Below are 17,411 nucleotides of genomic sequence, written 5' to 3'. Positions count from 1 at the left end.
GCAGATGACACAAAAATCTGGGGAGTGGAAAATACTGAAGAGTACTGGTCCCTGATACAGAGTGATCTGGATTGTTTGGTAAACTGGGCTCAGGCAAACATTATGCATTTTAATATGGCTATATGTAAATGTATACATCTACAAAGCATGTAGGCCATACTTACAGGATGGGGGACCCTGTCTGAGAAGCAGTGACCCTGAGAAAGATCTAGGAGTCATGGTCGATAATCAACTGAACATGAGCTCCCAATATGATGCTACGGCCGAAGAGGGAATGCGATCCTTGGATGCATGAATAGCGGACTCTTGAGTTGGAGAGGTTATTTTACCTCTCTATTTGGCATTGGTGGAATAATGTGTCCAATTCAAGAAGGATGTTGATAAATTGGAAAGGGTTCAGAGAAGAGCCATGAGAATGACTGAAGGATCAGAAAACATGCCTTATAGTGATAGACTGTAGGAGCTCAATCTGTTTAGCTTACCAAAGAGACAGTTAAGGGATGGCTTGATTAGTCTGTAAAATGTCATTTAATAATAGGCTCTTCAATCTGCAGAGAAGGGTATAACCCTATCCAATAATTGGAAGTTGAAGCTAGACAAATTCAGGCAGGAAATAAGGCATAGATTTTTAACAGTGACGGTAATTAACCATTGGAATAATTTACCACACCATCACTGGCAATTTTTAAATCAAGACTGGATGTTTTTCTAAAAGATCTGCTCTAGGGCAGTGGTTTTCAAACTTTTTTTCTGGGGACACAGTTGAAGAAAATTGTTGATGCCCGTGATCCAATGGAGCTGGGGATGACGGGTTTGGGGAAGGGCTCCGGGCTGGGGCAGAGGGCTAGGGTGCGGCTGGGGCCAGGAATGAAGGGTTCAGGGTGTGGGAGGGGGCTCAGGGCTGGGGCAGGGGATTGGGGTGCAGGCATGGACTTACCTCCAGCGGCTCAGCCGGGGTGCACCGCGGACCGTGCTGTGCCCCAGAAGCAGCCAGCAGCAGGTCTGGCTCTTGGCGGAGGCACACAAGCGGCTCTGGACGACTCTCACCCGCAGGGACCGCCTCCCCCCCAGTTCCCATTGGCTGGTTTCTGGGCAATGGGAGTGCGGAGCCAGTGCTCAGGGCGGAAACAATGCACGGAGCCCCATGGCCCCCCTAACTAGAGCAAGACCGGCTGCTGGCCACTTCTGGGGCACAGTGCAGTGTCAGAAAAGGTAGGCACTAGCCTGCCTTAGTTGGGCAGCACCGCCGATGGGACTTTTAATGTCCCAGTTGGGGTGCTGACCAGAGCAAGGCAACCCAGTGCCTTACATGCCGCGACCCAGTACTGGGATTGAAAAACACTGCTCTGGGGAAGTTCGATGGCCTATGTTATACCGGAGATCACATCAGATCGGGGTGGGCGATCTTTGTGGCCCTCGCTCAGGGCAAGGGGTTGGGGTGGAGGAGAGGTGTGGGTTGTACGATGGGGCTCAGGGCCGGGGGTTGTGGTGCAGGAGGGGGCTCAGGGCAAGGGGTTGGGGTGCAGGAAGGGTGCAGCAGGGGGCTCAGAGCAAGGGGTTGGGAGGCAGGGTGCAGGAAGGGGTTGGGGTGTGGGCTCTGGCCCGGCGCCACTTACTTGGAGTGGGGTGGCAGCGGCATGCACTGGGGCCAGGGCAGGCTCCCTGCCTGCCTGCCCTGGCCCCGCTCCCAGAAGCGGCCGGCACCATGCCACTGAGGCCCCTGGCGGAGGGGGGGGCAGAGGGCTGTGCGTGCTGCCCTTGCCTGCGGGTACCTCCCCTGAAGCTCCCATTGGCCGCGGTTCCCCATTCCCAGGGCTGCAGGGACGTGGTGCCAGCTGCTTCCAGGAGCGGTGCAGGACCTGCGGCACCACGAGGGTGGCAATCCTGCAGGCCGTATCCAAAGTCTTGACGGGCCGTAGTTTGCCCACCCGTGCATTAAATGGTCACAATGGTCCCTTTTGGCCTCGGAATCTATTAAACTAGTAACACTGAATTTAATGGTTTCAGAGTAGCAGCCGTGTTAGTTTGTATCCGCAAAAAGAAAAGGAGTGCTAATGGCACCTTAGAGACTAACAAATTTATTTGAGCATAAGCTTTCGTGAGCTACATGCATCCGATGAAGTGAGCTGTAGCTCACGAAAGCTTATGCTCAGATAAATCTGTTAGTCTAAGGTGCCACAAGTCCTCCTTTTCTTTTTACTGAATTTAATGGAACAACTGTTTTTCACAATCCTAAAATCTGGCCCTTTACTTTCAGTACAGTAAATATAGCACACTATCAGTTTCATGAAATAGCAAACAAATTCTAACATGTGTTTTAATGAAATACATAGTAATCACTTGGGTTTTCTAGCTTGTGTATACAATTACAATAAAATAAGGGTAATGAATGGTGGTGATTTCAGTTCTATGTAAGCAATGGAAGTGCTCTGAGATAAACTGATGAAAAGTGCTATATAAGAGCTAGATATTATTTTCAAGCAGCTGCGCATCCCTATTTTGGGAAAGCATAGTTGTAATATTTTAACCCCTATTCACCAGATTCCTCCCATCTTTTTTGCTGTTGATGAGAGTAAAAGCAGACACCCAAAGAATTTGCATTTGTTAGTTCTTTCTTTAATAAAGCAGGTTAGACATTCTTCCAGAGTGAAGATACAAATTTCCATAGCTAAATGAATACCCAGTCAAAATATGGTGACTGCCTTTCTGCAGTAAGGTATGACTGACATTACATGCACAGGACTTGAAACAGTCATATGGTACAGACTTGAGATACAGTACAATAAGCCTCAAATTGGCTCAGGTATATTTTTTAAAGTCCCACATTAGTACTTATCTGTAATTTACAATGCATATATTTTCTATCAGATTACTGTTATCCATGAACATTATGAGCAGGTCATTTTTGGAAGAAAGAATAATCCTGTGTTTTAAAATGGCAATTTCTTCCTTGGTATATTTGTAACATAAGGCAAGATAGGGTGATTATCTGTCATTTTGTCCAAACTATAGCTATTTGGCTTAATGTATATAAAAGAGTCTAATGACATTTCCAGTATGATCAAACAGCAGCCACGAGTAGTATTTGGAATGTAGAGGGACATGGTATAACCAAAGTGGATCCATCCAATGGGATTCACTCAAATTTCATTTCTATTAATGTCTCTCTACTGCCAAATCCCATGTTCAAATCCCATGGCACAACAGACATTCAGCAAAACTTGTGAGTTTTAAAAAAAGTTTTATACTTTCAGCTTTGCTTAAAAATGTGCTATTAATGACATAACCACTAATTTTAAAGAATAAGAGAACTGTACAAATCACATTCTTTTATAGCACTGAGACTGTTCAAGAGAATGACAATGTGATCCCTGGAGTAAATGGACAGAAAACAAAAGAATGCTTAAAAAAAGATTAAAAAATAAAGCGTTTTACCCCTGCCAGACTGTTGTGGTCACTGAAGATTTTGGTTTTATGAAACACAGTACTTCTTGAGTCTCTGGCTCTGCATAACACTTCCCCCATCTTTACATATGCACTTCCTGATCAGATTCACCTTTGTGCCACATCAGCACCAACTCTAGCTGGAAGGGGGAATGCTAGAAAAGCCTGAAGGCTCTAAAGTAACAGCTATTTAATCTTCTGGCATTCACACAAACTCAGGGATACAAAATAAACCTGCACACAGGCATGCAGGTTAAATCCTGAAATGTTTTTTGTGAAGATGTAGAAATGAGAGGATTAGAATTAAACCAATATACAAACCCCTCCAAAATGTTATGCGTTTAAGATCTTTCAGCAAAACAAAAAGCCATCATGACTGTTCAGCACACCAACGTGTCACACACAAGATGCTAAACCTGCTTATAACATTCCAGTATTTCTCCATTTTACAAGGCACAAATAATTTTGGAAGAATTATGTGGTGGCTTTCAAATGTGTACGTGTATGGCAGCTTCTCTGTAATTATGTGATAATTACCTTTTCATTTCAGTCTTCAACACTAGACCTTGTAAGAGCCAACTACAGTGTATCACATCATCTAACTTTGAAAAACTGTATTTAACTCCAGTTACTTGCAGATGAATTGATAATTGTACGCACCAGTTATTAATAACATAACATTTGTCATGCAATTACAAAGTTACTGCATGGTTACATGGTATGAATCCTGTAAAATAAAATCCTATAAACATGGAGGGATTTTGTTGTTGTTGCGTATATAGTAATTTAGTGGCATTCTTTCTATAAGTGTATTTCTTCAGAGCTGCTGAAAAACTAGTCTTCCATTTATTAATAATTTATTTTTGTTACTTCCAAAGAGTTTAAGAATGATTATGGAATGCAAAAAACAACCCCACGTGTATTATCAGATGCATCCCACATTTCATGGGAAAGAGATTTCCTTTTCCGAATAGAAAAACAAGCTAGAGAGTTAATTAGAATCTTGTCCTCATTGAACCACTGCCTTTTTCTTGACTGGCAATGGGGAAGATCATGTCACTGTATTTGTATACAGAGAATACATGGTTAGTAGCAACGCAATATAAAGTGCTTTTAATTATGAGTGCCTCAGGGCTCTTTTCCTCCTTCCCTGGAAAGTTATGTTCACCCGATAGCTGGAAGCTGTTTTAATTCAGTCTGCTCAGTTCTAACACCATCAGATGGTTAAATTTCCCTAGCAGACCACTGACTTAGACATATTAATCTCAGTCATCTGTAATTCTTCCCAGGGACAGTGTAATTAGTTAATATAATTAGGTGTAAGAGGTGTAGTGCTACCTCTGAAGAGAAAAAAATATTAGGCAAAAAGACGCAGGACTCTGTTGTTCAGGTCCCCATCCTTTCCAAAATTTGCCAGCTGGTTCTACTTTAACACAGGAGTGAGGAAGTGTTAAAAATGGGACACAAACTTGTGTCTTTAACCTGCGCCAGCTATTGTGGGATTAAAGATTAAGAACTCAGGACTCTTCTACTGAGAACAAACCTGGTGGCATCCCTAAATCAGAGCAAGGGCAACTTCATTTCGCTTCAGAAGGAAAGATCAAACCCAATCAAGCTACCTGCAAAGGGAAGTTTTCATCTCTCCATTAGCAGCATTTAAATTTCATCTCTCCATTAAATCGTGAATTGCTTTTAGATACAGTCGTAGAAGTTCTTTCATTTTATCGTTCTCTTTTGTTGCAGACATCCCTAGGAATCTAAATAGAGTTCTCCTTTGCCTTCTCTCCTTACCACAGTAACAAACAAATTACTCCAGCAAGGTGGATGATTTTCAACAACTCTGTAATTTGGAATCAGTCTCCACATCATTTTCATACCACATCCCACTCCTTTTCACAGCCATGCCTCCAGCATATTTCTATACCTCAGAACAGATGTGTTGACTGAGAACTACTGTTCTACTTCAGCAAAAGTCACCACTCAGATTCGTCTAGCTAGAGGAAAAGGCATCTCATAGTCCCTTGGAATTCAGGACTCCTGTGGGACAACAGACAATGCTTCTAATCAAATAAATGGGGATAACTCCAAGTCACATTTCTCAATGAATTATTTCTTAAACTGTAACAGAATTGCCATGAAGGAAAACCTCAGCACCATCCATCATGAATGGACTTGATTCTTATTCACAAAAGAGGCTGTACAGTTCTTAAAACATTTACAGAAACAGATTCCAAAGGAACACTACTGCAACACACAAACCCCGCACCACCTCACTCAGAAATATTAGAAGTCTTTTAACTAGTATAGATTCAAGCTACCCAGGGCTTTAAAGAGGCTATTTTAGATTTGATTTGGTGTTCTCCTATACCTGAAAGTGCCGGTCTTATCTTTTATAGTTTCTCTCTCTGAGTACTAGCCAGAGGTTTTGCTGTGACTCCAGTAATCTTGATGCCAGCTGCTGAACCAGTTGCTAAAGGATGCTTTGCATCTCTTCGATTTGCTTCCCCTCATTTTCTACCCATAATCTCTAGCGGAATAGTTCCCTTCCCACCCAGCATAAGCCTAACCTGGCATGCTGGAAAAAGTAAATGTATTAATTGTAGTTTTGTCTCCTCTCCTCTGGGTACCCATTAGAATATATGCCCCAGGTTACTCTGTGTGGTGAGAAACTAACTAAATAGTACTATAGCTCTAGAAGCCACTAAGATAACCCTACAACTAGCAGTAGTTCTATATTGGGTCTGGATACTACTGCAGCGGTTAAGGTAACCATTACAAAATTTTTATACTCTTTGGAGGGTTGCAATATACTGCCTGGACCAAATTTGTGCTCTGATCTATTAGCTAGGCTTTTAGCAGCTGGAATGGGTTATCTTTATATACCTTCTGTCCTTCTGAGTCAGTCATCCAGCCCTGTGGAATCAAAGTTATTTCAGCTGAGGTTTAGTAACTGACCTCACAAGCTCTCCAAGCTGTTTAATTAGATGTCCAAGGGGCTGACAATAGTGAAGTCAGAATCCTTGCTATTATTGCTATCATCATCATCAGGGCTGGAACTCAGGTTACTAGAGGAGGCAGAAATGGAGCCCATGAGTGGATCAGAAAAGACCAAAGAAGAACGAGATGGAGCTTCATTCTTTGTTGCCGCCTCCTTGTGTGCCTGAAGCGACTGCTTGTGCTCAGAGACAGCACCTTTATTTCCCTCCTCTTCTTCGGAATCCAGGATATAGTCATCAGTGCTTCTGCTCTCTGCATTTCTGCTTGTTTCAGCTGTTGCCTGTGAGACAATAGCATGGAAATGATTTAGAGTAAGTGGCAAAACTAAAAACCACATCTTTATTTTAAAATCTCTATTCTACCCCATCAATGTGATACTGGACAAAGGAAAAATAAACAATTGTTGCCAACAACTGACATAACTCAAGTCTACTCTGACTTGTATGATCGCCACCCACTGACCTGACAAATACCCTAGGTACTTCAGGTGTGCAAACAGTTATATTCAGAGTATACAAATGTATCTTGCACTGTGTCCTAACGATCACTAAATAGGACCCTGGTTAGATACATGGAGGGTTAATTCCAGGCTCAAAAGCCTCACTATGAAGAATGACCCAACGTTCATCTCTCAAAACTCAACCCTGGGGAGAAACAGCAAGAGGAATCTGGCTCACTGCAAGCGTTGCAGAAGGGCAGATGAGGGAAAAATTAAGTTTTTTAGCTAACAGCAATTGCTAAAAGTACTTGTTTACTTTGATGAAATATAAAGTTGAGATTGAATAAAAACACATCACCGGGTACTGGAGCTTGTACTGGTGCTAAAGTACTTCTCTCTCACATTACTGCAGTTCCCTACAGTTCCACGTAACTAGGTGATCTCAGTTTGGGATCTTATAGCTACATTATAGTACTGAAGATTGTTGGAAATCAGAATTACAGTGACATTTTTTCTGTTGGTTAATGAGATAGTATTAGAGAACCTTTGGCTTGTAGAAGTTAGTGTAAAATGACATTTTGGAGAGTGATCTGAATCCCCACTTAGCCCGTGGGGTGGCTTGTTCACCAAACTTTTACACCACCTGGAACAACTGCAGTCCCTCAAGAGATCCATGATTTGAATCATAAGGATCAATGGCATATCCATCAGAGCAGAAATACTTTTATTAGCAAATTTGTAATATGTTACCTTGATTGGATGGCAGAGTATTTCCCCTTTCTTCCATAAGAAACATTAATATCATGATCCCGTACAGGAAGCAGTTTGTTCACCTACCAGGGATCATGACTGGGTGCCTAGTCAATTTCATACAGCTGCCCCTGAATAAGAATACAATCTGGCAAACAGTCTGACATGGGATAAGCAGTGAATCCTCGTTAGCCTGAGGTGAGATGAACTTGATTCTAACTTGGTAGATTCACAGTAACACAAGAGTGAGAAAAGGGAAAAGATGTGGAAGGAGCAGCTGGAGGAACATGTGTGTCAGTTATGTAAGGCTCATATAGGCAACGGTGTGCTAAGCAGGGGCAACTCCATCAACAATGATTTTTCAGGCAAAGTTATATTTCCCAGCATAATGTAACTTTAGGGTAAGAGATGGGTGGCTTTGGTAGAGGGGAAAAAGAATAAAATAAAAGATAGGGAACAGCGTGAATGAGATAGAGACAGATTAGTAATACAGTACCTAAAATTATGTGCGTCATTAAAGTACTGCAAAAAGAAAAGGAGGACTTGTGGCACCTTAGAGACTAACAAATTTATTTCAGCATAAGCTTTCGTGAGCTACAGCTCACTTTATCGGATGCATATAGCTCACGAAAGCTTATGCTCAAATAAATTTGTTAGTCGCTAAGGTGCCACAAGTACTCCTTTTCTATTTGCGGATATAGACTAACAGGGCTGCTACTCTGAAACCTGACATTAAGGTACTGGTGATCCATAACTTGCCTTTAGGTACCCCATGGACTCGTGCTGAATTTATTTTACTGTAGTTACTGCTGATAGCCATTTCCCATTGTCTCTCTTGTTCATTACACAAGAGTACTTTCTTGAAAGTCCTCAATCCATCAATGGACTGGGAGGATATATAAGAAACTTATGCTACTAGCTATTATGTAAGTAGTTGCTACAAATTATTAACAATTAACAAGGCAAAATATCAGCTGAGAGTGAAAAAGGTGAGAACAAAGAATTGTGACTCAGTACCTCAAGAACAAAGAAAAGTTTGTATTAAAGGGGTTCCAGAGATATTTCCACTATCAATATGGAATATTTTTTAAAAAAATCTTGTTTATATAACTTTAATATTAAACATTCTCATTTTTATTTATATTTTCTTCTATAAATAAATTACCCATTTTAATGATGTCTCTCCAATACAAATTGAAACATCTCACATTCAGCGTAGCAACAAAAATATGACATAAATCACAAGCAATAACAATTAACAATTATATAATTAACGGATCTAAAAGCTTGACTTTAGCTGAATACTGTTGCTAATCTTTACATGCACACATCCCTTTTAAAATAACTTAATAAATAATTCATTTTCCTTTAGATGACCATTATAAAATTAATATAACCCAAATTGAACGAATTATTTTTTAAGAGTTCCAAAAACTATTTAGTAAGTTCATAATGTAGTTAAAACTGACTGGTAGTAAATTTCCTACTCCTTTTGTGAATTTTAAAAAATGTTTTCACTACTCCAAGAAGTTACAAACAAACAGATCTAATTTACAGACAGACACACCACACTATTTAAACACCTTTTGTATGATGAAACATATAATTCTTCTTTAATTACTGTTTTTGTTTCATCTGATCTATTTGAATTACCATCTTCATCATCTGTCAGTTAATCAGCTATCATGTCTAGGGCTCTGAGAACACAGACAGTGTAAAAGAATGGCTCAGCTCCAGAAATTAATCAACAGTCTCCTGCTTGATTCCATGGACATTCATCACATAGCATTACAGAGGGCCAGATTAAGGTTTTCTGGGGCTGTAGGTTCCATTCCAAATTTCACGGCCTCCTTTTTCTTTTTACAACAGTAACGAAAGCTATTTTAAAAACCCCGAGCTGACGTAACCCACTCTTCCTCGTTCTTTTTGGAAGCCCCTGACACACAGATACAAATTTAATTTTGAGCATTGAGTGTACTTTGTAATTCCAGCCCGATGGCATCATATTAGCCACTATTTCAGTCTTCCCAACTCTCTTGTCCAAGCTGGTTGCTACCCTAGGGAACCAAAGGCATTACCTAGCAAAACACTTACAAATAGGTTACCAGTGCGAGTGATCTTAAAGATATCTGTAAGGCAAACAGACTGACTTCCTTAAGGCAGTGAACAGGCACGGCCTTAGCTAGTTCTACTGGGGGCCTGCTACCGCAGTTTCCTAAATTCTGAAATGTGCTGTCGCCTGGTTGGACATACCCCCCCCCCCTTTTAATAAAGGTAAAGAAAGAAGCATCATATCGTAACTTCTTTTCCTTACGGTTATGTTCTTCAATTTTTAAGCTACCCAAATTTTTGGCCCCTAAACCTGGGTTTAGTAGAAGTATGTACCCATTGCCTCCAACATGATATAAGGGCTTGCTATAAATATAGGTCTGTGTTTAGAACACACTATTATTTTAATGCTGGTATTTCCAGAGGTAAAATATGTCTCCCCACTCCTTGCTCTGTCTGTTTCTCTTTCACGAAACTCGCACTGACGTGAACCATGTTTTCTTCCATCTGCTGCCACTACTGAATAAATGAAAAATGACAGAATTATACTTCCAGCCGCTTTTGAAAGTGTACAACCTTTTGCCTGGTGCCATATGGCTTCTCCCAACATTTCTTCCTGATGAATATCAGCTACTAGTGTCAGGCTTATTTCAATTGCCTGCATACTGCCAACTAGCTAAAGCTAACAATAAGAATACATTTTAAGTAAGCCGAGAAAAAGAGCAGCAGCTCATTTTGTCTCCTTCTTGGGCTAGTTAAAGGAAAGATAATGTGTTAATTATTCAATATTTAGCAATGCAAGATTCCTATTTATCAACTGTATTGTTACCGAAATTAATGCTGTACATCTTATTTGAGGCTTATTCCACTGCAGCACAGCGTTAAAAATGGAACATTAGAAAAAAAAGAAGTCCTCCCTATATGTGTAATTCTTTATAAAATGTCAAGTGCTAGAGCAATGTGCCACTAGGCCCAAACATATAGCAGAGTATATATATAATATATATATAAATATAGTATAAAAATACATAAAATATAGTGTAGCAGAGTATAAAAATATATAAATATAGCAGAGTGGTATAAATGCTACTACTTAGCTTTTATATAGTGTTTTTCATCTTTGTATTGCAAAGTGCTTTCTTTACAAAGGAGGTCAGTATCACTACTCCCATTTTACAGATGGGGAAACTGAGGTATGGTCTGGGATGTAAGTTTCTTTTTTGATTAATGAAGTGACAAATGACCAGTATCTAAAAAACACTGAAAGCCAATGGGCCAGATTTCAATCTCATTTACACTAATATAAATCTGCAGTAACACCAATGAAGTCAGCTGAGTAACACTGGTGTGAGACTAGTGTAGATGAGAGGAGATTTGGGCCCAAAACATTTTCCAGAGGTCCTGGAATATAAATGTAATTTCTACATAACAGACTCAGCAGCCATAAAAGGCCATACTAAATAGAATTACACACATTATTGCACTAGGAAAAAACCCACAAATACAGCAAAATTTATTTTGCTGGAAATACATTAAATAGGAATGAAACTAAAGCAATACAACATGTTCTAAATAATTAACGTTTAGAACTTTTTAAACTTTCTGCTGTATTCAGAAAATGCTTCCAGCTTGACCTGGAAGTATCATCGTAGCACATTACCCTCATTAAGACTAAAAAGCTGACCTGTGGTCCTGTTTGGAAAAAAATTAATTAATGCTCTCTTTTCACAGGCTACTAAACTTAGCGGTTTTTATCTTTTAATTTTCATTACACTGGCTCAAAACATCCTCTCTTTTTACTTGATTTTATTCACGAAAGATAAACACAATGTAGTCAGAAACAGCAAAGAATGCTGGGGTATTAATATTTCTTCCCAACAATAAGCAGTTCTAAAACTAATTTCTTGTTTTTGTTACTATAATAAACTGATGCTCATTACTATAATTGGAGCTCCCAGAAGGTAAGATGAGAGAAAGCTAATAAGAAAAAATTCACTGTACTCTAAACTGAAAATATACCATAATCTGCAGATATTAACCATTTAAAGCGCAAAACCTTATTAAATGTTTTATCAGGGTTAGATTGCACAACCCTTACCACATTTTCCAGCAGTTACTCATGAGTAGCCCCATTGATACCAATGTGAGAATAAATCCGTACCAGCCTGAGTAATGTTCGCACAATCTAACACAGAGTGTTGTGTTATACTGTATCTTTCATTTTATACTGTGAATCAACGTTCAGGATTATTAAAAATAAGGCATCTGCCATTTCAATACTAAGGCACAAATATATCTTATGTAAAGAGTGAGAAGCTATAGTACCAAACTAGGGGATGTCATTAGACATGCAATCCCGTATGCAATCCTGTGGTGGCTGTGTTGGTCCCAGGATACTAGAAAGACAAAGGTGGGTGAGATAATATCTTTTATTGGACCAACTTCTGTTGGAGAGAGAGACAATCTTTTGAGCTTACGGAAATCACAGATGTCATTACTGCTTTAACCGCTTTTGTTAAAACCAGACTTTTTTGTCATATTGAAGGCATTGGTTAAACCCGTGTTAGCCCATATGTACTCCAGTGGGCTACCAATGGAGTTTAACCACTGCCTTCAATATGGCAGAGAAGCCTGGTTTTAATAACCATGGTTAAAAGCACTAATGACATCTGTGATGAACTGGGAGTTCTTTCTGTACCACTTCTGAACTTTGGATGATTTTATGAAACTGTATCATGAAATTACTGTGTCATGGAATGCCTATATGTATGTGGATCCCCAATGAGTTAGCAGGGTTGTGCCATGCCTGTGCCAGGCCAGAGACAATGGTGATTAATCAGCACTCAGCGATAGTTTATTCAAAGTAAAACAACTTGGGACTATAGGTTTGCTCTACTTGGGAGAAGACACTTTCTCTTCTTGTCTGAAGGGAGGGAGGAGGGTAGCAGTGGAAAGTTACCAAAAGGCTGAAGAAAAGAAGTTTGTGACCCCAGCCGGAGTCTATTAAAGGACTTACAGGGAGGAACTAGGGGAGAGAGTCATTTTGCACCGGATTAAGACAAGGGAGGCTGCTGCAATGGCAGCGTAGGCAAGGAGGTGGAGGGGCCTGCCTGCTGGAATATAGATGGTAGCCCAAGGATCCCAAGAGAAGGATGAGCCAGTGAGGGACGCTGAATTTAGGATATTTTATATGATCTGTACTCTCCTGTGCTTTATCTGCTGACAGCAATCATAAGTACAGGTGGATAGATTGAGCAAAGTGTGTGCGTGTGTGTGTGGGCTGCTTCACAACTACTGTGGTGTACCTGAGGGATTTAAATTGTGAACCAGGAGCTTCACACATTTTGGGGGTGGAGTTCTGGGACAGGGGTGTGTTTCGGTACTAGGGAGTCTTGAAGTGGGGCTAGGCAGCTGGACAGAGAGTTCAAACACTCAGAAAGGGGGTGCAGTTACTAGGTCTCACCCTGAGGGTATGTCTAGGGACTCTGAGATTGGGGTAGTGGCTGGACTCTGTTCAGATTCCACGAGCTTAACACACCCCCTGAGGAGCTAGAGCAAAGAGGCTTGGATTCCCCTCACAGCAGTCCTAGCAGGTGGCCGTGAAGGGGTGCTCAATAGGATCTGTGACAACATCCATTATAAATGAACTTGTAAACATAAATGTAAAAGCCTTTTATCTTTGCATTTAACATAATTAAGTAAAATAAGATATATTTTATTTTTAATATTGAAATACTATTTTGAACAGCTGTTAAAAGCAAGGGATTTTTTATTATAAATCACACCATCCTATTTCACTAGGTTTAGGTAAGTAATTCTTCTTTCTATTTCCTTTCATTCACTCCTTCAGCACTGCTGAGTTGATTCAACAAGCTGTAGTAGAAAACTGAGAACAGACTAGACTGGACCATGGCAACGATAATGCGGTTATTGATTTCCCGATGTTGTTGGTATTGATACTGGTGCTGGTGTATGGGATATTTAACTTCAGAACTCTGCTGATGTGCTCTTCTTGGGAATTATACATTAATCTGCATACATAGTTATTTGTTCATATAAGATCATAGCTCAACTAAATGAAAAAACCATGTGCGATGCAACCTTGTGCTACCATGGATGGAAATAAATCTATTGCCCTGTAAACATATGTTTTTCATGAGGATGAAAGCATCATATTGATTCAAGGAGAAAGCCAATACAAAAACCTCAAACAACTGAAAGGAAATGGGAGGTTAAAGTGATCTCCTAGCTGTATCTTTTTTTGGCACTTGAGGATGGATACATTGGTGCAATGCAGTAATCAGCTGTTGCATAATGGAATTCTAGAGGACAGAGGCAATGAAAATAGTCTACCCACAGGAAAAAGTTTGCCTTCAGTTTTTAAATCCCCAGCACCAATAATACCTTTATAGCTCTCTTTAAAAATATATTTTCAATCTTTTAAAATATGAAACTAATTTACTGAGAAGCAGCTGAGATAACTATTTAGAAAAAACAAAAAACAACTGTACTTGATTTACCTATTCTTGAAGGGTCCAATCCTGCACCAATGTAGTCAATGGGAGTTTTGCAACTGACTTCAGTGGGAGTAGGATTGGGCTCAGAGCCTTATCTAGCAGTGAACAACGTTCCACTATCAGAAAGGAGGCAAGGCTTCTGGGAAGAAGGAGCAGGACACCACTTAGCAGAGTGAGTTGGGATCTATCAGCACCGAAGGGAGAGTCAAATAGCAAAGGCGAAGAGGAAAAGCAGGGAACCAAGAAAAGGGATCAAACAGGGATAAAAAACATCACAGAGAAATTCAAACCCTGGAAAGACTGATTCAACTAAGGGATCTCTAGGTCTTATTTGCTATTGTATCAACTTATAAACAAAGTTATTTAATTAGAACAAATTTTTTTTAATTGCATTCTTAGGTAAATGTCTGAATCACAAAAATAAGTTTTCTAAATTGTCACAAGACAATTTGTGAAACTTTAGGAACTTTTGAAAAATGTTCTAAAGATGTTTATTGAATGCACATTTTTTCCATCAGGTTATCAGCAACTTGGCTGAAATGGATGTATTTACCTGAAGCGTTGAGAGGAAGTGTTGCTTTGCCATAACAGATCCTTTTAGGGCATCGCCCATCTCCTTGTTCTGACTGCTGGAACAATAATGATCATCTTCTATTGTGATTTGCTCATTCTCTTCAGCCTCCAGCTGGCTCTGGTTGAAACGCAGGGAACCCTTTAGAATATCCTTGATCTATTTGCCAAACAGGAGGAAAAATAATTCAGAACATTAGGAAAAATCTAAAATATCTGAAGCTTGGGCTAATGAACCCAAAGCAGACAGTCTGCCTTTCATGCACTATATATTTTGTAAATGATTTACTATATTTTTTGAAGAAGAAAACAACATTAATGGTAATACTTGCACTGTTTAAAGGATCAAGCACCAGTGAAACAGGGTTCTACCAGAAACTGGAAACCACAAAGCACCTAAGATATTTAAAAAGAACAAGAGCTTGACCTCTCTATGGTTCAATTTCACCTCTAGAAAAAGAGGATTTGTAAAACTTAATATATTTAATATTTGTAAAGCTGAATTTGGTCAATATCTGTACCTGCTTCAAGCCTGCCAGCGATACCAGAATTTCATCTTCTTTCTCCAAGTGTTCCTGTAATATGACCTCTTGAATATTTCCTGCAACACAAAGAACAATATTCTCCTAAATGATCATGTAGTACTTATCTGCCACCAACCTAAAGTCAGCATGAGCATGCTCAGATATTCGCACCATGTCTCATGCTGTCATGCAAACAGTCACACAGATATAGACCTACAGCTTGGCACCTTTACTCATTGTAGAAGGGGATTAGAAACTTGGCTAGCCAAATCTACACACCAGTCAGAACTCCCACAATGACGCTGTGCTATTAAAAGATTTGACTGCCAATTGAATCAATCAGGACACACAACACTCATACTATTCCTGATCCCTAGAAGAAAGCTGATGGCTATAACCTTCATGATCTCCACAGATATTAAGTTAGAATCATAGAGTATCAGGGTTGGAAGGGACCTCAGGAGGTCATCTAGTCCAACCCCCTGCTCAAAGCAGGACCAATCCCCAACTAAATCATCCCAGCCAGGGCTTTGTCAAGCCTGACCTTAAAAACCTCAAAGGAAGGAGATTCCACCACCTCCCTAGGTAACGCATTCCAGTGCTTCACCACCCTCCTAGTGAAAAATATCCAACCTAAACCTCCCCCACTGCAACTTGAGACCATTACTCCTTCTTCAGTCATCTGCTACCACTGAGAACATTCTAGATCCATCCTCTTTAGAACCCCCTTTCAGGTAGGTGAAAGCAGCTATCAAATCCCCCCTCATTCTTCTCTTCCGCAGACTAAACAATCCCAGTTCCCTCAGCCTCTCCTCATAAGTCATGTGTTCCAATCCCCTAATCATTTTTGTTGCCCTCCACTGGACGCTTTCCAGTTTTTCCACATCCTTCTTGTAGTGTGGGGCCCAAAACTGGACACAGTACTCCAGATGAGGCCTCACCAATGTCGAATAGAGGGGAACGATCACGTCCCTCCATCTGCTGGCAATGCCCCTACTTATACAGCCCAAAATGCCGTAAGCCTTCTTGGCAACAAGGGCACACTGTTGACTCATATCCAGTTTCTCGTCCACTGTAACTCCCAGGTCCTTTTCTGCAGAACTGGTGCCTAGCCATTCGGTCCCTAGTCTGTAGCGGTGCATGGGATTCTTCCGTCCTAAGTGCAGGACTCTGCACTTGTCCTTGTTGAACCTCATCAGATTTCTTTTGTCCCAGTCCTCTAATTTGTCTAGGTCCCTCTGTATCCTATCCCTACTTACATAGCAATAGTATCTGTGGACCCCTTAAATTTGTGTGCACTCTGCAGTTCTAGTTCTGCTAATTCCTAATGCCAGCACTGATGCTAGAGTTCCCTGGTCCTTGTGTACCAAGAGTGAAATCCTCACCTCTGCTCCCTCCCCTTTATTCTGGGTAAAAGAGCCGGAGCAGAGTAAAGGGACCTTAATAGTCTTATATCTGGCTGAGAACGAAGACAGCTGAAAGTCTGTACTTCAAGGATCCCCCTTGCAAGCCCTGGCACAGGGGATTTACTGAGTCCAGAATAGGTATATCAGAGGAAGGGCCACAGTACACAGTGACATGGAGATTTTGGGCCATGCTGTAGCCCACAGGGCAGCCCAGAGAGGCTACCATAACTGAGGCAGGCCCGAGAGCTGACTAAACTATGCCAGGAACCTCTCCATCCACCTTAACCCTCCTCTCTCCTTGGGCTTTGAGTTCTGTGCCATGCCTCAGAGGCACAACACAGAACAACAAACTTATGCTTGATACCTGCTGCACTGGAATGCAACGAGGGAAGGGAAAAGCTTCTTGGTGCCCTTCCCCACCCCAGCGTACTAAGCTTCATGATAACCTACCCCTTTACTGGCATTCATCAGGGAACAATGCTTTGCTTCTTGTGAACAACGTTATCATCCTACACTCTTGCTAATAAAAATGTTATATCACTAACACCATGCCCTGTCATCATCAGCATTTTTTTTAAAAAAAAATAAACCCTGAATGTTCAGGACAAGAAAGAATGAAAAGTCAAAGCTTTTGTTACAGACGACAGTGACAGGGATAAAGGGTGTTGTCAAAAGTGACAGACTATGGGACTGCAGAAGGTTTCATAGGAGAGAA

General features: G+C 40.7%; 1 protein-coding gene across 10 annotated transcripts in view; it reads right to left on the bottom strand.

The window, feature by feature from the left end:
• Positions 1–2,594: 2,594 nt before the first annotated feature.
• The window catches only part of TBC1D5 (TBC1 domain family member 5), a 472,491-nt gene continuing 457,674 nt past the window's right edge, over positions 2,595–17,411 (bottom strand). For all 10 annotated transcript variants that reach the window (XM_037890457.2, XM_043540976.1, XM_037890455.2 and 7 more), the window contains 3 exons: positions 15,288–15,367; positions 14,750–14,926; positions 2,595–6,721 (listed from right to left, as the gene is read on the bottom strand). In XM_037890457.2, the coding sequence (XP_037746385.1) occupies positions 6,425–6,721; positions 14,750–14,926; positions 15,288–15,367 (554 nt within the window). In that variant the 3' untranslated portion in view covers positions 2,595–6,424. The remainder of the gene's footprint in view (positions 6,722–14,749; positions 14,927–15,287; positions 15,368–17,411) is intronic.

Source organism: Chelonia mydas, chromosome 2, assembly GCF_015237465.2.
Source record: "Chelonia mydas isolate rCheMyd1 chromosome 2, rCheMyd1.pri.v2, whole genome shotgun sequence".
Classification (NCBI taxonomy): Eukaryota; Metazoa; Chordata; order Testudines; family Cheloniidae; genus Chelonia; species Chelonia mydas.
This window is presented reverse-complemented; position numbering and strand designations above follow the sequence as displayed.